Genomic DNA, 22,185 nt, shown 5'->3' on the forward strand with positions numbered 1-22,185 from the left:
CTTTAAAGGTTTTGTTACCTGCATCAGGATATTTGTAATTTATTGGTATTTAAGGACAAGAGGAAGCTAATGTACTTGACTCTGTGTTTTGTGCATGTTAGTATATTTGTCTTCCTGCTACAACTAAATTTCTAAGTCAGAGAGTGAATAGGTAAGCACAGAATAATGTGAAGGAGGCTCCCTTGGGGAAACTGCTCTATGGAGATGAAACCCCAGACCCTGACAGGAAACCTGCCATAGCTTCCTCTGACCTGCTCCTGGGATTAAAGACAGAATTGATGAGTAGTGTGCACCCTCTGCTGGTCTGATACTCTTGTAGTTTGACGTTTGTGTCTGGGCTCACACTGAGGACCCCTCACTGTGTCCTTCACACAGTAATACACGGCCTTGTCCTCAGCTCTCAGGCTATTCATCTGAAGATACAGCATGTTCTTGTTGTTGTCTCTGGAGATGGTGAATTGGCCCTTCACAGAGTCTGCATAGCTTGTGCTACTTCCATCATTGCTAATACTTGCGACCCACTGTAGCCCCTTCCCTGGAGCCTGGCGGACCCAGCTCATGGCATAGTTACTGAAGGTGAATCCAGAGGCTGCACAGGAGAGTCTCAGGGACCCCCGCAGGCTTCACAAGGTCTCCCCCAGACTCCACCAGCTGCACCTCGTACTCGACACCTGTAGGCACAAGACATTCCACTCAGGAATCTGTCACACACCCGTGGTTTCACTCACTCATATCCACTCACATCCTCAATTTCTTTTGTTCTCCATAAATTACCTTTTAAAAGAACAACAAGGAAAACCCAGCCAAGCACAAAGTCCATTGTGAGTCCTCTGTTCTGTCCGGCTCAGTGAATGTGGACACGTGGAAATCCCAGGACTGGGGCTCCTCTCCCAGCTGCATGGTCCAGGCTGGGCTGTTTTATTCAGTGGTGGGCAGACCGTATTTGCATGTCCTCTGAGTATATATTTAGATCCAGACTTAGGTTCAATTTCTTACAAGTTAAAAACAAAGATTCTATTGTTTGTAGAGCACTTTGTTTAGACGGCACTGTGTCAGTATGTAATATTTTAATGTATGAACAGAATTGTCTTTTCTTCTTTTTTCTATTACAGCATTTTAAAAATTGTTGTGTTATGTTACTCACCATACAGCACATCATTAGTTTTTGATGTCGTGCCATGATTCATTATTTGTGTATAATAACCAGTGCACTTTGCAACCTGTGCCTTCCTTAATACCCATCACCAGGCTCGAACATCCCACTAGCCTCCTCCATTCTAAAAACCTCAGTTCATTTCCTGGAGTCTGTAGTCTCTTATGGTTCATCTCTCACTTTGATTTCTCCCCTTCACCCCTTCCTTCTGCTAATGTTCTCCACACTATTCCTTATGTTGCACAAATAAGTGAAATCGTATGACAATTGGTTTTCTATGTTTGTCTTATTTCACTCAGCATAAGTTCCTCCAGTTCTATCCATGTTGAATCAAAAACTCAGTATTCATCCTTTCTGATGGCTGAGTAATATTCCATTGTATGTATGGACCACATCTTCTTCTTCTTCTTTTTTTTTTTTTTTGCATTTTTAATCCATTTCTCTTTTTTTTAAAGCTTTTTAAATTTTATTTTATTTTATTATATTTTAAATTTTTTATTTTTTTATAAACATATATTTTTATCCATTTCTCTTTTTAAAAAATTATTTATTTTCAGTGTAACAGTATTCATTGTTTTTAAATTTTTCTTTATTTTCATCTTAACCATATTCATTGTTTTTGCACCACACCCAGTGCTCCCTGCAATCCATGCCCTCTCCAATACCGACCACCTTGTTCCCCCAAACTCACACCCCAGCCCCTTCAAAACCCTCAGATTGTTGTTCAGAGTCCATAGTATCTCATGGTTTACCTCCCCCTCCAATTTCCTTCAACTCCCTTCTCCTCTCCATCTCCCCTTGTCCTCCATGCTATTTGTTATAATACACAAATAAGTGAAATCATATGATAATTGACACTCTCGGCTTGACTTATTTCACTCACCATAATCTCTTCCAGTCCCATCCATGTTGCTACAAAAGCTGGGTATTCATCCTTTTTGATGGAGGCATAATACTCCATAGTGTATATGGACCAGATCTTCCTTATCCATTTGTCTGTTGTAGGGCATCTTGGTTCTTTCCACAGTTTGGTGACTGTGGCCATGGTTGCTAAAATATTGGGGTACAGATGGCCCTTATTTTCCCTACGTCTGTATCTTTGGGGTAAATGCACAGTAGTGCAATTCCAGGGTCATAGGGAAGCTCTATTTTTAACTTCTTGAGGAATATCAACTGTTCCCCAGTGGCTGCACCAACTTGCATTCCCACCAACAGTGGAAGAGGGTTCCCCTTTTTCCACATCCCTTCCAACACATGTTGTTTCCTGTATTGCTAATTTTGTCCATTCTAAATGGTGTAAGGTGATATCTCAATGTGGTTTTAATTTGAATCTTCCTGATGGCTAGTGATGATGAACATTTATTCCGTACTCCAGGAACTAGAGAACACTCATGAAAGAAATTGAAGAAGACACAAATAGAAGGAAGACCATTCCATGCTCTTGGATTGGAAGAATAAACATTGTTAAAATGTTTATACTGCCTAGAGCAATATATACTTTTAATGCCATTCCGATCAAAATTCCACTGGTATTCTTCAAATAGCTGGAGCAAATAATCCTAAAATTTGCATGGAATCAGAAGAGATCCCGAATCGCTAAGGAAATGTTGTAAAACAAAAATAAAGCTGGGGGTATCACGTTACCTGATTTCAAGCTTTATTACAAAGCTGTGATCACCAAGACAGCATGGTACTGGCATACAAACAGACAAATAGACCACTGGAACAGAGTAGAGAGCCCAGATATAGACCCTCAACTCTATGGTCAATTAATCTTCGACAAAACAGGAAAAAATATACAGTAGAAAATAGTCTCTTCAATAAATGGTGCTGGGAAAACTGGATAGCTTTATGTAGAAGAATGAAACTCAACCATTCTCTTTCACCGTACACAAAGATAAACTCAAAATGGATAAAAGACCTCAACGTGAGACAAGAATACATCACAATCCTAGATGAGAACATAGGCAGTAATCTCTTTGATATCAGCCACAGCAACTTCTTTCAAGATATGTCTCCAAAAGCAAAGGAAACAAAAGCAAAAATAAACTTTTGGGACTTCATCAAAATCAAAGGCTTCTTTTTTCTGCATGTGGCTGTCCAATTTTCCCAGCACCACTTATTGAAGAGGCTGTCTTTTTTCCATTGGACATTCTTTCCTGCTTTGTCGAAGATTAGTTGACCATAGAGTTGAGGGTCTATTTCTGGGCTCTCTATTCTGTTCCATTGATCTATGTGTCTGTTTTTGTGCCAGTACCATGCTGTCTTGATGATGACAGCTTTGTAATAGAGCTTGAAGTCCGGAATTGTGATGCCACCAACGTTGGCTTTCTTTTTCAATATCCCTTTGGCTATTCGAGGTCTTTTCTGGTTCCATATAAATTTTAGCATTATTTGTTCCATTTCTTTGAAAAAGATGGATGGTACTTTGATAGGAATTGCATTAAATGTGTAGATTGCTTTAGGTAGCATAGACATTTTCACAATATTTATTCTTCCAATCCAGGAGCATGGAACATTTTTCCATTTCTTTGTGTCTTCCTCAATTTCTTTCATGAGTACTTTATAGTTTTCTGAGTATAGATTCTGTGTCTCTTTGGTTAGGTTTATTCCTAGGTATCTTATGGTTTTGGGTGCAATTGTAAATGGGATTGACTCCTTAATATCTCTTTCTTCTGTCTTGCTGTTGGTGTAGAGAAATGCAACTGATTTCTGTGCATTGATTTTATATCCTGACAGCATGGTACTGGCACAAAAACAGACACATAGATCAATGGAACAGAATAGAGAGCCCAGAAATAGACCCTCAAATCTATGGTCAACTAATCTTCGACAAAGCAGGAAAGAATGTCCAATGGAAAAAAGACAGCCTTTTCAATAAATGGTGCTGGGAAAATTGGACAGCCACATGCAGAAAAATGAAATTGGACCATTTCCTTACACCACACACAAAAATAGACTCAAAATGGATGAAGGACCTCAATGTACGAAAGGAATCCATCAAAATCCTTGAGGAGAACACGGGCAGCAACCTCTTCGACCTCTGCCGCAGCAACATCTCCCTAGGAACAACGCCAAAGTCAAGAGAAGCAAGGGAAAAAATGAACTACTGGGATTTCATCAAGATCAAAATCTTTTGCACAGCAAAGGAAACAGTTAACAAAATCAAAAGACAACTGACAGAATGGGAGAACATATTTGCAAACGACATATCAGATAAAGGACTAATGTCCAGAATCTATAAAGAGCTTAGCAAACTCAACACCCAAAGAACAAATAATCCAATCAAGAAATGGGCAGAAGACATGAACAGACATTTCTGCAAAGAAGACATCCAGATGGCGAACAGACACATGAAAAAGTGCTCCATATCACTCGGCATCAGGGAAATACAAATCAAAACCACAATGCGATATCACCTCACACCAGTCAGAATGGCTAAAATCAACAAGTCAGGAAATGACAGATGCTGGCGAGGATGCGGAGAAAGGGGAACCCTCCTACACTGTTGGTGGGAATGCAAGCTGGTGCAGCCACTCTGGAAAACAGCATGGAGGTTCCTCAAAATGTTGAAAATAGAACTGCCCTATGACCCAGCAATTGCACTATTGGGTATTTACCCTAAAGATACAAATGTAGTGATCTAAAGGGACACACGCACCTGAATGTTTATAGCAGCAATGCCCACAATAGCCAAACTATGGAAAGAACCTAGATGTCCATCAACAGATGAATGGATCAAGAAGATGTGGTATATATACACAATGGAATACTATGCAGCCATCAAAAGAAATGAAATCTTGCCATTTGCAACAACATGGATGGAACTAGAGTGTATCATGCTTAGCGAAATAAGTCAAGCAGAGAAAGACAACTATCATATGATCTCCCTGATATGAGGAAGTGGTGATGCAACATGGAGGCTTAAGTCGGTAGAAGAATAAATGAAACAAGATGGGATTGGGAGGGAGACAAACCATAAGTGACTCTTAATCTCACAAAACAAACTGAGGGTTGCCGGGGGGAGGGGGTTTGGGAGAAGGGGGTGGGATTATGGACATTGGGGAGTGTATGTGATTTGGTGAGTGCTGTGAAGTGTGTAAACCTGGTGATTCACAGACCTGTACCCTGGGGATAAAAAGATATGTTTATAAAAAATAAAAAATTAAAAAAAAAAGACTGATGAATCACAGACCTGTACTCCTGAAACAAATAATACATTATATGTTAATAAAAAAAATTGGATTACCTATAGCGGTAGTATTGATTGGGGAAATGGGATTACCTTGAAGTTTAACTCTATATGAATATTATAAAATAAAAATTAAAAAAAGGAATAAACTAAACTAAATTAAAAAAAAAGAAATTTAAAAAATAGAAATGCAAAAGGAAAACACAGGTGTATGTATCAAAAAGTTCAGGTTAGAAGGTTATTATGGAACTTGATGTACTGGGCATCTCACTGTGATGGTAAATAGGTTAAAAATTATCTATATAATAATAAAAATTAACTATATTAAAAAATGAGCCAGAATAGTGGGATTGAATTAATAATAAAAATTGTCCTATGAAGTAGTGGTGGTTGTTCTCTTGTAGTCTTTTTTTTTCCCTTTCCCGGTTGGTTTTCTGGAGGAGGGGCTTTCAGTCCCTGAAGTTCTCTCAGCTAAGTCCTCCTGCCCCCCTCAAGGGGGTGGGCTCTGAGGAAACTGATTTTTTCAGGCTTTTGTTCTCTGGAGGTTTTTGTATTTCTTCACTTTTGTTTTTCTCTCTCCCCTTGACCGCTTTTGATGTTTTTGTAGCTTAGAGGAAAGCAAACTGTACCCTGACCTCCCTCTCAGAGAGAAGCCTCAGTCTGGCTGCAGAGCCCATATAAATCCCCCCTTGGCTGCTGGCAGATCAGGTTCCCAGTTGTGGTCCCTGGGGACTCGAGATTTTTTGCTTGTACCCCAAACCATGGCAACGGTGGCTGTCTGGGCAGCTCCAGAATGCCAGAGAAGTTCCAAGCATGGATCACACACTGAGATTTTCCTGCTGGCCCGGGCTGGGAGTGCCTGGTCTTTCTGGTCTGAGAGAACCCAGCTGGCATTTGTGTGCTTCTCTCTCAGGGGAGGGCGCAGGACAAGACTCTGACTCTGATGGCATGGCAGGGCACTTGTGTAGGGACTGCAAAAAGGCTGTGCTTCTGTTGGCTGGCAGGCTCCCAGCCCCTCAAGGGAGCTTGGCGCCAAGCACTCTCAGGCACGCTGGTGGTTCAGGGACCTAGACCTGGTTTTTCTGCCGCACTTTCTCTGGCTCTGCACCAGGGGTGGCTGTCCTGGGTCTGGGGACTTAAGCCCCTGTCCCTAACACTCCGAGATTCCCGCAATTCCCCCCCCCCCCCCCCGGTGATCCTTTGCTCTTTTTGAGTGCTTTCTACCAGACTACCGAGTTAATGCTGGTCCCCAGGTGCAGGGCACTCTTGTATTGGGATATTACTTTCCATTGGGTCACCTCTGGTGGCTCCCTCCCCCTTTTGTTTATCTTCCTATATCAGTCTGACTTTCCCACTCCGCTTTACCTGCCCACTGGCTTCTTCTGCTCCAGTAGAGATCCAGACGTGTATAATTCTGATCTCAGGCTGATTTCGAGGGTGATTGGAGTTCTTTGGAAGGTAATCAGCTCACTTTAGGGTGCAGGTTGAATGGGCGCCTCCTCCTACTTCCCTGCCATCTTGTCTCCCCATCTGTGTTTTATCAGACTGTCACTATATTGATGCTGTGAGCATGGTTCAAGACAGTGACCCTATTATAGGGTCTTTCTTCTATTGCTTTGTATTGTCGATGCCTCTGTATCCTCATGTCCAGCATGGATGTTCCTGCTAGCAAGTTTGCACTGTGAGCTGGGTGGACATGGGATGCATACTGAGTGCTGCTTGGATTCTTGTAAAGGTTCAGTTGATGAGCACCAGAATATTTGTAATCCATTGGCACTTAGGGATGGGAATAAACAATGTAACTGACTCTGTATTTTGTGTGTTTATATCTTTTTGTGTGTGTGTGTGTGTAGTTGTTTTCCCATTAGAACAAATTTTCTAAGTCAGAGAGTGAAGAAGTAAGACAGAATCATGTGTCCAGAGAGGTTTCCTGCGGGGAAACTGCTCTATGAAGAGGAAGCCCCAGACCCTGACAGGAAACCTGCTCTTAACCACCATCTGCAGCTGCTCTTGGCTAAATTCTAGATAGAATTCGTGAGTGTTGTGCACCCTCTGGTGGTCCAGATCCTGTCCTACAGTGAGGTTTGTCTCTGGGCTCACACTGAGGTCCCCTCCCTGTGTCTCTCACACAGTAATACACAGCTGTGTCCTTAGCTCTTAGGCTGTTCATCTGCAGATACAGCATGTTCTTGCCATTGTTTCTGGGGATGGTGAATCGGCCCTTCACAAAGTCTGTGTAGCTTGTGCTACTTCCATCATTGCTAATATCTGGGACCCTCTTCAGCCCCTTCCTTGGAGTCTGGCGGACCCAATTCATAAAGTAGCTACTGAAGGTGAATCCGGAGGCTGCACGGAGAGTCTCAGGGATCCCCCCAGGCTTCACCAGGTCTCTTCCAGACTCCACCAGCTGCACCTCACACTGGACACCTGCAAACAGAAGACATCCTAGTCTGGAAACTGTCACATACCCACTGTTTCCCTCACACACATACACTTGCATACTTAATGTCCATTAATCTCCATAAATTACCTTTTAAAAGAGCAAAAAGGATTTGTTAACTGTTTCCTTTGCTATGCAAAAGCTTTTGATCTTGATGAAGTCTCAATAGTTCATTTTTCCCCTTGCTTCCTTGCCTTTGGTGATGTTCCTAGGAAGAAGTTGTTATGGCTGAGGCTGAAGTGGTTGTCGCCTGTGTTATTAAGGATTTTGACGGATTCCTTTCTCACATTGAGGTCCTTCATCCATTTTGAGTCTATTTTCGGGTGTGGTGTAAGGAAATGGTCCAATTTCATTTTTCTGCATGTGGCTGTCCAATTTTCCCAACACCATTTTTTGAAGAGACTGTCTTTTTTCCATTGGACATTCCTTCCTGCTTTTTCCAAGATTAGTTGACCATACAGTTGAGGATCTATTTCTGGGCTTTCTATTCTGTTCCATTGATCGATGTGTTTGTATTTGTGCCAGTGAAATACTGCCTTGATGATGACAGCTTTGTAATAGAGCTTGAAGTCTGTAATTGTGATGCCACCAACTTTGGCTTCTTTTTCAATATTGCTTTGGCTATTCGAGGTCTTTTCTGGTTCCATAGAAATTTTAGAATTATTTGTTCCATTTCTTTAAAAAAAAAAGATTGGATTTTGATAGGGATTGCATTAAATGTGTAGTTTGCTTTAGGTAATATAGACATTTTCACAATATTTGTTCTTCCAATCCATGTGCATGGAACACTTTTCAATTTCTTTGTGTCTTCCTCAAAGACAATTGAGACAATGGGAGAAAATATTTGCAAACTACATATCAGATAAAGGACTAGTATCCAAAATCTATAAAGGGCTCAGCAAACTCAACACCCAAAGAACAAATAATCCAATCAAGAAATGGACAGAGGACATGAGCAGACATTTCTGCAAAGAAGACATCCAGATGGCCAACAGACACATGAAAAAATGCTCCACATCCCTTGGCATCAGGGAAATACAAATCAAAACCACAATGAGATATCACCTCACACCAGTCAGAATGGCTAAAATTAACAAGTCAGGAAATGACAGATGCTCCGAGGATGCGGAGAAAGGGGAACACTCCTACACGGTTGGTGGGAATGCAAGCTGGTGCAACCACTCTGGAAAACAGCATGGAGATTCCTCAAAAAGCTGAAAATAGAACTACCCTATGACCCAGCAATTGCACTACTGGGTATTTACCCTAAAGATACAAATATAATGATCTGAAGGGACATGTGCACCTGAATTTTTATAGCAGCAATGTCCACAATAGCCAAACTATGGGAAGAACCTAGATGTCCATTAACAGATGAATGGATAAAGAAGGAGTGGTATATATATACAACGGAATACTATGCAGCCATCAAAAGAAATGAAATCTTGCTATGTGTAATGACGTGGATGGAACTAGAGGGTATCATGCTTAATGAAATAAGCCAATCAGAGAAAGACAATTATCATGTATGATCTTCCTGATGTGAGGAAGTTGTGAGGGAACTTGGGGGACTTGGGGAACTTGGGGGGTAGGAAAAGAATAAATGAAACAAGATGGGATTGGGAGGGAGACAAACCATAAGAGACTTTTAACCTCACAAAACAAACTGAGGGTTGCTGGGGGGAGGGGAGTCGGGAGAGAGTGGTGGGGTTATGGACATTGGGGAGTGTATGTGCTATGGTGAGTGCTGTGAAAAGTGTAAACCTGGCGATTCACAGACCTGTACTCCTGGGGATAAAAATACATTATATGTTTATAAAATAATTTAAAAAATAATAATTTTTTTTTTAAAAAGAACAAAAAGGAAAAGCCGGCCAAGTACAAACTCCATGATGAGTTGTCTATGTTCTGTCCTAATCACTGAATGGGAACACCTGGGAATCCCAGGGAGTGTCTCCTCTCCCAGCTACAGGTTTCTGGCTGGGATCTTTTAATCAGCAAAGGGAGGGCCCTATTTGCATGTCTTCTGACTATATAGCAAGCTCCAGGCTTAGATTCCTTCCTTTACTAGTTAATAAAGCAAAGATTGCATTATGTTTGAAGATCACTTTGTTTGGATGACACTGTGACTAGAGCAAGTTTTCTAATCTGTGAACACAGTTATCTTTCCATTTCTGTTTGCACTTTTAAAAGTCTTTCATTTATTCTAGTTCCATCCATGTGGTTGCAAATGGCAAGATTTCATTTCTTTTGATGGCTGCATAGTATTCCATTGTGTATATATACCACATCTTCTTGATCCATTCATCTGTTGATGGAGGGGAACCCTCCTACACTGTTGGTGGGAATGCAAGCTGGTGCAGCCACTCTGGAAAACAGCATGGAGGTTCCTCAAAATGTTGAAAATAGAACTGCCCTATGACCCAGCAATTGCACTATTGGGTATTTACCCTAAAGATACAAATGTAGTGATCCAAAGGGACACATGCACCCGAATGTTTATAGCAGCAATGTCCACAATAGCCAAACTATGGAAAGAACCTAGATGTCCATGGACATTGGGAAGGGTATGTGATTTGGTGAGTGCTGTGAAGTGTGTAAACCTGGTGATTCACAGACCTGTACCCCTGGGGATAAAAATATATGTTTATAAAAAAAATAAAAAATAAAAAAAAAATTAAAATTAAAAGTCTTTCATCAATGTAGGTCATTTTTAGTGTACAGTATCTAAACTCCTTGTTGAATGTTAACCCAAAATATTTTATTTCCTGTGTCAGTGTAAATAGAATGATTTTATTAATTTTTTTAAGATATTTGTTGTTATTGTGTGGAGACATAGCTTTATTTTGTACATTGATTTTGTATCCTGGAGTTTCCCAGATATCGTTGTTTAGTTCAAAGATTTTTGTCTCTCTGTGTGTGGCATTTGTAGTGTTTGTGTAAGAACATGTCATATGCGGGGACCCCTGGGTGGCTCCATCCTTAAGCCTCTGCCTCCAGCTCAGCTCATGATCCCAGGGTGCTGGTATAGAGTCCCACATCAGGTTCCTTGCTCAGCAGGGACCCTTCTTCTTCTTCTGCCTGCTTTTCTCCCTGCTTGTGATAGCTCTCTTGTTCTATCTCTCTCTGACAAATAAATAAAATCTTTAAAAAACACACAAATCATATGCAAACAAAGAATTATTCTTCCTGTTACTGATTTCAATATATTTATTTTTTTATTGGCTAATTTCTCTTGGTATGTCTTCCAGTTGTCAATGTAGAAGAGTTTCCCTTCTTATCTTCTGGGTTCTTTGTTGGGTCTAAATATTCAGTAGATGCAGGACAGGTGTAAAGGGAAAATGAATTTCATTTTGCACATGCATCAGATCCCTAAAATATGAACTCAGAAAACGACCAAAGTAGACAGCACTTGTGCCACTTAGATAACAAAAGATTGGATTTGCAAAGATTGAAGGCAAGTATTTGGGTCAGTCAATTAGTGAAGAACCAACAACGTTTGTTTGCATAGTCTTCTGGGCCCTAAGTTCCATATTCTGGTCCTGGGCATGGTTCTCCCCTCCTTGTACAGGGAAGGGAGCTTTCCCACAGGAGATTGATTTCCTGCTGTCAGGAGGACAAAGGAGGCTCATAATGTCCTTCCACTGGCAGGTTCTCAAATGACTTCAGTTCACAGTAACTCAGGGATCAGATGAGATATTTGGAATTGTACATCTTATTCTCCTTCATGATACCATGTTGAATACTTATGGTAGGAGTGAGCATCCTTGCCCGTCTCCTGATGTGACAGGAAAGGCTTCAGGTTTTCACTGTTTAATATGATGTAAAGTGTGGGTTTTTCATCTATAACCATGATCAAGTGGAGTAGTTTCCATCTGTTCCTCAATTGTTGAGATATTCTAATGAACATGCGTTGAAATTTCTCAGGTAGTTTTAGGCATCAGCGGAGAGCACTATGTAGATCCAATCCTTCCCTGTCTTAATGCAGAGTGTCCCATTTATTGATCTATGTATGCTGAGTGATCTTTGTTTCTGAAGGATGATTCAGAAACTAGATCATCATGTATGATCTTTCAATGTACTTTGCATTCAGTATTCCTGGACTTTTACAGGTGTGTTCATGTGAGATATTGGCCTGAGTTTTCAGGTCTTGAGGAGTCCTTGCCTGGCTTTGTTGTTGGTGTAATGCTGGCTTTATAGAATGAATTTGGACATATTACTTTCCTGTCAGTTTTATTTGGAAGAGACTGAGAAATATTGGCATTTATTCTTGGTTAAATATTTGGTGTACTTCATAGGTAAAACAATCTGATCCTGGACGGATCTTTGTCTGTTTTTCACTTTTGATTTGTTTTTGTTTTTGTTTTTGAGGCAGAAGGCTTTAGATTATGAATTTGGTCTTATTTAATATTTATTTTATTTTCAGCATAACAGTATTCATTGTTTTTGCACCACACCCAGTGCTCTATGCAATCCGTGCCCTTATGCCCACCACCTGGTTCCCCCAACCTCCAAACCCCTGCTGCTTCAAACCCCTCAGATTGTTTTTCAGAGTCCCCAAAGATACAGATGTAGTGAGAAGAAGGGCCATCTGTACCCCTATGTTTATAGCAGCAATGAATTTGGTCTTCTTATTCTTTTTTTTTTTTTCCTGTTCGTTTTCTATTTCTTCATGAAACAGTCTTGGCGTATTGATAAACCTAGAAATTTTCTAATTTGCCTTTTGTTATTCCAATGTTGCTCTGTAAATATCTTAGTATTTTCTTCTTGTTCATTATTTGGTGTCAGCTACTTCTTCTCTTTGAACTCTTGTATTTATTTGAGGTTTACCTATTTTTCTAGTCTACCTATGATTTTAAATTGCATTTGTCTCTTCAAAATACCAATTTCAATCTCCTTGATTTAGTATTTGCATAGTTTCAATTTCTTTTTTTCTCTTCTAATAATTTCAATGTTAATTAAATCATTAAAAATACCAATGGTCTTTACAGAAATAGAAAATATTCCTTAAACATATAGAAATACAAAGTACATGGCTATGACAACACAATCATGAGACTCCTGGGGACATAATATTCCTTCTTTATAAATATAGTGCAGACGTATATTAACTACAATGGTCTATGACTAGCATACAATCATACTCATAGGCAGTGCAGTGGATTATGGAGATAAGAAGTGAAAGTGTTCATATACAGCCAGCATATTCCCCAAAAGTTATTTAAGAAAACACAGTGGGGATAGGATAGTGTCTATAACAAATGGTGTTGGACATCCACATGCAAAATTATGATATTGGGTCCTTATCTTAAACATACAGATATATAGATCCAGGAAATCTCACAGTGGATTAAAGACTTAAGCAAAAAACCTGACCCCAAAACCCCCACAATGGGGAGGGCACGTATTGCATGGAGCACTGGGTGTGGTGAAAAAACAATGAATACTGTTATGCTGAAAAGAAATAAAAAAGAAAAAAAAACAAAAACATAAAAGACTCAACTATAGAGAACTGAGGGTTGCTAGAGGGGATGTGGGTGGGGAGAATGGATAACCGGGTGATGGGCATTAGGGAGGACATATCATGTAATGAGCACTGGGTGTTATACACAACTAATGAATCACTAAATACCACCCCTCAAATTAATAATTCACTGTATGTTAACTAGCTTGAATTTAAATAAATAAATAAAAGAAAACAAAGGGGAACAAACATCATGACATTTGCTCAGCTATGGTTTATTTGTTATAAAAGTGAAATCACAGGAAATGAGCAAAGACAGACAGGTGGGAATACATCAAACTACAAAGTATGCAGAAAAATGTTGGCAGCACAAGAAGGCAGCCTATGAAATGGGAGACAGTGCTCAACCAAATATTGAGAAGGAGTTAACATTCAAAATACAGAAGGGACTCCTTAACCTCAACAGAAACTATCAAAAACACATAAATAAAAATTAACAAATCACAAGATTAAAAAATTTGGGCAAGGATGGGGCATCTGAATGATTCAGTAGATTATGAGTCCAACTTTTGATTTCTGATCAGGTAATGACAAAGGTCCTGGGATTGCGCCCTGTCACAGGCTCTGTGTTCATTGGGAATCTATTGGACATTTTCTCCCTTCTTCTCCATCTGCTCCTCTTTTCATGTTTTCTTTCTTTCACATATATAAATAATATATTTCAAAAAACTTAGGCCAAGGTCTTCCATATTCATTTCTCTATAGAAGATTAAAAAAACGGTGGCTGCTAGGTGACTCAGTTTATTAATTATCTGCCTTCAGCTCAAATTACGACCTGGAATTGAGTCCCACATTGGGCTCTGCCATCCCCTAGGAATATGTTTCTCCCTCCCTTTCTGCACCTCTGAGCACTTGATGAAATGCTGTCTGTCCCTCATATAAAAAAAAAAGTCTTAGGAAGAGAATACAACCAAATGTCTATCAGTGATCAACGTCACTAATCATCAGTGAAACCCAACCCTCCACCAGTGAGATAGCACCCCACAACTCTTAACAAGTCTATGAAAAAAAAAAAAAAAACAAAGGACATGAGAATGGACCAAGTATTGTTGATGATGTGGAAAACAACCAACCCTGGAATACACTTAAAAAAAATTTTCATAGTGTATATGGACCTCATCTTCCTTATCCAATTGTCCATTGAAGAGCATCTTGGTTCTTTCCATAGTTTGGCGACCATGGCCATTGCTGCTCTAAACATTGGGGTACAGATGGTCCTTCTTTTCACTACATCTGTATCTTTGGGGTAAATACCCAGTAGTGCAATGGCAGGGACATAGAGAAGTTCTATTTTTAATTTCTTGAGGAATCTCCACACTGTTCTCCAAAGAGGCTGCACCAACTTGCATTCCCACCAACAGAGTAAGAGGGTTCTCCTTTCTCCACATCCCCTCCAACACATGTTGTTTCCTGTCTTGTTAATTTTGGATATTCTAACTGGTGTAAGGTGATATCTCAATGTAGTTTTAATTTGAATCTCCCTGAGGGCTAGTGATGATGAACATTTTTTCATGTGTCTGATAGCCATTTGTATGTCTTGATGGGAGAAGTGTCTGTTCATATCTTCTGCCCATTTTTTGATATGTTTGCCTGTTTCGTGTGTGTTGAGTTTGGAGTTCATTATAGATCCTGGATATCAACCTTTTGTCTGTACTGTCATTTGTATTTGCAAATATCTTCTCCCATTCCCTGGGTTGCCTTTTTTTTACTGTTTCCTTTGCTGTGCAGAAGCTTTTGATATTGATGAAGTCCCAAAAGTTCAATTTTGCTTTTGTTTCCTTTGCCTTTGCAGACATATCTTGAAAGAAGATATCGAAGAGATTACTGCTTATGTTCTCCTCTAGGATTCCGATGGATTCCTGTCTCACATTGAGGTCTTTTATCCATTTTGAGTTTATCTTTGTGTTCAGTGTAAGAGAATGGTCAAGTTTCATTCTTCTACATATAGCTGCCCAGTTTTCCCAGCACCATTTATTGAAGAGACTGTCTTTTTTCCACTGTATATTTTTTCCTGTTTTGTCGAAGATTATTTGACCATAGAGTTGAGGGTCCATATCTGTGCTCTCTACTCTGTTCCACTGGTCTATGTATCTGCTTTTATGCCAGTACCATGCTGTCTTGGTGATCACAGCTTTGAAGAAAAGGTTGAAATCAGGTAACGTGATGCCCCCCATTTTATTTTTGTTTTTCAGCATTTCCTTAGCGATTCAGGGTCTCTTCTGATTCCATACAAATTTTTGGATTATTTGCTCCAGCTCTTTGAAGAATACTGGTGGAATTTTGATCATAATGGCATTAAAAGTATAGATTGCTGTAGGCAGTATAGAAATTTTTTTAATGGACCATATCTTTTTTTTTTTTAATTTTCAGCATAACAGTATTCATTATTTTTCCACCACACCCAGTGCTCCATGCAATCCGTGCCCTCTATAATACACACCACCTGGTTCCCCGAGCTCCCAACCCCCGCCCCTTCATATCCCTCAGATTGTTTTTCAGAGTCCATAGTCTCTCATGGTTCACCTTCCCTTCCAATTCCCCCCCGACTCCCTTCTCTTCTCTAACTCCCCATGTCCTCCATGCTATTTGTTATGCTCCACAAATAAGTGAAACCATATGATAAGACATTTTAACAATGTTTATTCTTCTGATCCAAGAGCATGGAATGGTCTTCCATCTTTTTGTGTCTTCTTCAATTTCCTTCATGAGTGTTCTGTAGTTCCTCCTGTAAAGATCCTTTACCTCTTTGGTTAGGTTTATTCCCAGGTATCTTATGGTTCTTGGTGCTATAGTAAATGGAATCGATTCTCTAATTTCCCTTTCTGTATTTTCATTGCTAGTGTATAAGAAAGCCACTGATTTCTACACATTGGCTTTGTATCCTGCCATGTTACTGAATTGTTGTATGAGTTCTAGTTGTTTGGGGGTGGAGTCTTTTCGGTTTTCCATATAAAGAATCATGTAATCTGCAAAGAGAGAGAGTTTGACTTCTTCATTGTCAATTTGGATACCTTTTATTTCTCTGTGTTGTCTGATTGCTGTTGCTAGGACTTCTAATGCTATGTTGAACAAGAGTGGTGAAAGTGGGCATCCTTGTCTTATTCCTGATCTCAACGGGAAGGCTGCAAGCTTCTTCCCATTGAGGATCATATTTGCTGTGGGTCTTTCATAGATGGATTTGATGAAGTTCAGGAATGTTCCCTCTATCCCTATACTTTGAAGTGTTTTAATCAGGAACGGATGCTGGATTTTATCAAATGCTGTTTCTGCATCAATTGAGAGACCATGTGGTTCTTCCCTCTTCTCATATTAATTTGTTGTGTCACATTGATTGATTTGCGAATGTTGAACCATCCTTGTTGCCCAGGGATGAATCCCACCTGGTCATGGAGGATAATATTTTTAATGTGCTGTTGGATCCTGTTGGCTAGGATCTTGTTGAGAATCTTAGCATCCATATTCTTCAGTGATATTGGTCTGAAATTCTCCTTTTGGTAGGGTTGTTGCCTGGTTTGGGGATCAGGGTAATCCTGGCTTCATAGAAAGAGTCTGGAAGTTTTCCTTCTGCTTCAATTTTTTGAAACAGCTTCAGGAGAATAGGTGTTATTTCTTCTTTGAAAGTTTGGTAGAATTCCCCTGGGAATTCGTCAGGTCCTTGGCTCTTGTCTTTTGGGAGTTTTTTGATCACTGCTTCAATCTCGTTACTAGGGATTGACCAATTCAGATTGTCAATTTCTTCCTGGTTCAATTTGGGAGTTTATAGTTGTCCAGGAATGCATCCATTTCATTGAGGTTGCTTAGCTTTTTGGCATATAATTGTTGATAATAACTACTGATGATTGTTTCTACTTCCTTGGTGTTCGTTTTTATCTCTCCATTTTCATTCCAAATTTTACAAATTTGGAATTTCTCTCTTTTCTTTTGGATTACTGTGGACAATGGTTTATCGATCTTACTGATTCTTTCAAAAAACCAGCTTCTAGTTTCATTGATACATTCTACTGTATCTCTGGTTCCTACCTCATAGATCTCTGCTCTAATCTTGATGATTTCCCTTCTTTTATGTGGAGTTGATTTGTTGTTGATTCTCCAGTTCTTTTTTTTTTTTAAATTAAATTAATTTATTTATTTTCAGAAAAACAATATTCATTTTTTAACCACACCCAGTGCTTCATGCAATCTGTGCCCTCTATAACACCCACCACCTGGTACCCCAATCTCCCACCCCCCTGGCACTTTAAACCCCTCAGTTGTTTGTCAGAGTCCATAGTCTTTCATGATTCACCACCCCTTCCAATTTCCAACTCTCTTCTCCTCTCTAAGACCCCTTGTCCTCCATGATATTTGTTATGTCAATTATCATATGGTTTCACTTATTTGTGGAGCATAACAAATAGTATGGAGGACATGGGGAGTTAGAGAGGGGAAGGGGTTTGTGGGAAATTGGAAGGGGAATTGAATCATGAGAGACTATGGACTCTGAAAAACAATCTGAAGGTTTTGAAGGCGCGGGGGTTGGGAATTCGGGGTACCAGTTGGTGGTATTATGGAGGGCACAGATTGCATGGAGCACTGGGTGTTGTGCAAAAATAATGAATACTGTTATGCTGAAACTAAAAAATAAATTTAAAAAACTGGGGGCATCATGTTACCTGATTTCAAGCTTTACTTCAAAGCTGTGATCACCAAGACAGCATGGTACTGGCATAAAAACAGACACATAGACCAGTGGAACAGAGTAGAGAGCCTAGATATGAACCTTAAACTCTATGGTCAAATAATCTTCAACAAAACAGGAAAAATATACATTGGAAAAAAGTCAGTCTCTTCAATAAATGGTGCTGGGAAAACTGGACAGCTATATGTAGGAGAATGAAACTCGACCATTCTCTTACACCATACACAAAGATAAACTCAAAATGGATTAAAGACCTCAAAGTGAGAACGAAATCCATCAGAATCCTAGAGGAGAGCATAGGTAGTAACCTCTTCAGCATTGGCCACAGCAACTTCTTTCACGTCATGTCTCAAAAGAAGTAGGAAAGTAAAACAAAAATGTACTCTTGGGTCTTCATTAAGATCAAAATGTTCTGTAAAGGAAAATACATAGTCAACAAAACAAAGAGGCAACACATAGAATGGGATAAGATATTCACAAATGACAGTACAAAGGGTTGATAGCCAGAATGTGTAAAGAACTCCTCAAACTCAACATGCACAAAACAGATAATCATGTCAAAAAAGGGCAGAAGACGAACAAACACTTCTCCAATGAAAACATACAAATGGCTAATAGACTCGTGAAAAATGTTCATCCTCATTAGCTATCAGAGAGATTAAAATCAAAACCACTTTGAAATACACACTTACACCAGTTACAATGGCCAAAATGTACAGGACAGTAAATAACATGTGTTGGAGAGGATATGGAGAAAGGAGAACCCTTTTATACTGTTGTTTGGAATACAGGTTGGTGCAGTCACTCTGCTAACTGTGTGGATATTCTTAAGAAATTAAATATAGGGGCACCTGGATGGCTCAGTTGGTTAAGCAGCTGCCTTTGGCTCGGGTCATGATCCCAGTGTCCTGGGATTGAGTACCACATCAGGCTTTCTGCTCCTTGGGAAGCCTGCTTCTTCCTCTGCCTGCTGCTTGTGCTCTTACTCTCTGTGTCAAATAAATAAATAAATAAATAAATAAATAAATAAATAAATAAAATCTTTTAAAAAAGAAATTAAATATAGAGCTTCCCTATTACCCTGCAATTGCACTACTGGATATTTACCCCAAGGATAAAGATGTAGCAAAAAGAAGGGCCATCTGTATCCCAATGTTCATAGTAGCAATGGCCACAGTCGCCAAACTGTGGAAATAACCAAGATGCTCTTCAATGGATAAGAAAGATGTGGTCCATATACACTATGGAATATTATGCCTCCATCAGAAAAGATGAATACCCAACTTTTGTAGAAACATGGACAGGACTGGAAGAGATTATACTGAGTGAAATAAGTCAAGCAGAGACAGTCAATTATATGGTTTCACTTACTTGTGGAGCATAAGGAATAACATGGAGAACATGGGGAGATGGAGAGAAGGAATTTGGGGGAAATTGCAGGAGGATATGAACCATGAGAGACTGTGGAATCTGAGAAACAATTTGAGGGTTTTGGAGGGGTGGGGGCTGGGAGGTTGGGTGAGCCTGGTGGTGGGTATTATGGAGGGCACATGTTGAATGGAGCACTGGGTTTGGTGCCTAAGCAGTGAATTATGGAACAGTGAAAATAAATTTAAGAAAAAAATCAATGATGTAATATGTTTTGGCTAATTGATTTTTAAAAAATGAATCAGACCCAGGTTTCTTTAACCTCTTCTCTTGTTTCCTAATTTCTATATAATTTATTTCTGCTCTAATTTGCTATTTCCTTCCTTCTGATATAATAGGTTTCAGTTTTGTTTTTTTTTTCTAGCGCCTCTAGGTGTAATGTTTGTGGTTTATTTGATATTTTTCTTGCTTCTTGAGGTCTTCCTGTATGCTGTGCATTTCTGTCTTAGGGCCACTTTTGCTGCAGAGAAATTACATGATGGTGATAGAGGTTTTATACTAGTGTGTGTGTGTGTGTGTGTGTGTGTGTGTGTGTGTGTGTGATCTTCTGGCTCTGCTGGAGATTTTTTGATCCACAGTGAGTGTCATTGAGATTCCTTTAAAGGTTTTCTTACCTGCATCAGGATATTTGTAATTTATTTGTATTTAAGGACAAGAGGAAACTAATGAAACTGACTGTGTTTTGTGTATGTTAGTATATTTGTCTTCCTGTTACAACTAAGTTTCTAAGTTAGGGAGTGAATAGGTAAGCACAGAATGATGTCAAGGAGGCTCCCTTGGGGAAACTGCTCTATGGAGAGGAAACCCCAGACCACGACTCCATCTGCACCTGCTCCTGGGATTAAAGACAGAATTGGTGAGGAGTGTGCACCATCTGCTGGTCTGATACCCTTGAAGTTTGAGGTTTGTGTCTGGGCTCACACTGATGCCCCCTCACTGTGTCTCTTGCACAATAATACATGGCCGTGTCCTCTGCTCTCAGGCTGTTCATCTGCAGATACAGCATGTCCTTGCCGTTGTCTCTGGAGATGGTGAATCGGCCCTTCACAGAGTCTGCATAGTATGTGCTACTTCCACCACTGCTAATGTATGCGACCCACTGCAGTCCCTTTCCTGGAGCCTGGCGGACCCAGTTCATGTCATAGTTACTGAAGGTGAATCCAGAGGCTGCACACGAGAGTCTCAGGGACCCCCCAGGCTTCACCAGGTCTCCCCCAGATTCCACAAGCTTCACCTCGCTCTGGACACCTGCAGAGAGAAGACATGCTTGTCAGGAATCTGTCACACATCCATGGTTTCTCTCACTCATATTCACTCACATCCTCAATATCTCTTGTTCTCCATAAAATACCTTTTAAAAGAGCAACAAGGAAAACCCAGCCAAGCACAAAGTCCATAATGAGTTCTCTGTGTTCTGTCCTGCTCAGTGAATGTAAACACCTGGAAATCCCAGGGCTGGGGCTCCTCTCCCAGCTGCATGGTCTGGGCTGGGCTGTTTTATTCAGTGGAGGGAAGACCCTATTTGCATGTTCTCTGAGTATATAGTTACCTCCAGATGTAGGTTCAATTCTTTGCAAGTTAAAAACAAAGAGTCCATTGTTTGTAGACTACTTTGTTTAGACAGCACTTTGACAATATGTAGTATACTTTATGTTTGTTTGTTTGTTTGTTTGTTTGTTTAAAAAATGCTTTTATTGGGCACCTGGGTGGGTCAGTGTGTTAAAGCCTCTGCCTGTGGCTCGGGTCCTGTTCCAGGAGTCCTGAGACCGAGGCCCCCATCAGGCTTTCTGCTCAGTTGGGAGCCTGATCCCCTCCACCCTGCCTACCTCTATACCTACGTGTGGTCTCTGTCTGTTAAACAAATAAATAAAATATTTTTAAAAATGCATTTATTGGTAGGAAACGTTGGAACATGTCATCAATATTGCAAATTCCCATTCAGAGTTAGTAATTCTATCAGAGACAAGTTTCAATATACCTTTAATATATGAAGGAATAAACTGCCAAAAGTACTAGGATTAGCATTTTCCAAGCTGCATTGTGTTCCATTGTCCTGTGTGTCTGTTTTTATGCCAGTACATTACTGTTTTGATGACAAGAGCTTTGTAATCTAGCTTGAAATTGGAGTGTGGTGACTTCAGGTTTGTTTGCCTGAAGTTGCCTGTTTGCTTTCTTTCATTCTTTTAAAAAATATATATTTATTTAAATTTCTTTTAAGTGTACCAGAATTCACTGTTTATGTACCACACCCAGTGCTCCATGCAAAATGTGCCCTCCATAATGCCCATCACCAGGCTCACCCAACCTCCCACACCTCTCCCCTCCAAAACCCTCAGTCAGTTCTTCTGAGTCCACAGTCTCTCATGGTTCATCTCCCCCTCCAATTTTCCCAAACTCCCTTCTCCTCTCTGTCTCCCCATGTCCTCCGTGTTATTCTTTATGCTCCTCAAATAAGCGAAACCATATAATAATTGACTTTCTCTGCTTGATTTATTTCACTCAGCTGTATTCTAATGTGTGAAGAAAATTTTCTCTTTTTTTTCTTAAAGCTTTTTATTAATTTATTTTTTATTTATTTTCAGCATAACAGTATTCATTATTTTTTCACCACAACCAGTGTTCCATGCAATCTGTGCCCTCTATAATACCCACCACCTGGTACCCCAACCTCCCACCCCCCCCCCCCCCCCTCCAACCCCCCCCATTGTTTTTTCGAGTCCCTAGTCTCTCATGATTCACCTCCCCTTCCAATTTCCCCCAACTCCCTTCT

General features: G+C 40.0%; 2 gene segments (V, D, J or C); both read right to left on the reverse strand.

Annotated features, from left to right (window-relative positions):
• Nucleotides 1-567: 567 nt before the first annotated feature.
• Nucleotides 568-7,891, reverse strand: LOC131999482 (immunoglobulin heavy variable 3-74-like; the record flags this gene model as incomplete). The annotated part of the segment is given in 3 exon segments: nt 568-671; nt 7,446-7,772; nt 7,876-7,891. Coding segments are annotated over 3 exon segments (447 nt in total), but the record flags the coding sequence as incomplete, so codon positions are not given.
• Nucleotides 7,892-20,256: 12,365 nt separating this feature from the next.
• On the reverse strand, nt 20,257-20,897 carry LOC131999483 (immunoglobulin heavy variable 3-48-like). The segment is given in 2 exon segments: nt 20,257-20,663; nt 20,767-20,897. Coding segments are annotated over 2 exon segments (453 nt in total).
• Nucleotides 20,898-22,185: the final 1,288 nt, after the last annotated feature.

The sequence above is a fragment of the Mustela nigripes genome, chromosome 13, assembly GCF_022355385.1.
Source record: "Mustela nigripes isolate SB6536 chromosome 13, MUSNIG.SB6536, whole genome shotgun sequence".
Classification (NCBI taxonomy): Eukaryota; Metazoa; Chordata; class Mammalia; order Carnivora; family Mustelidae; genus Mustela; species Mustela nigripes.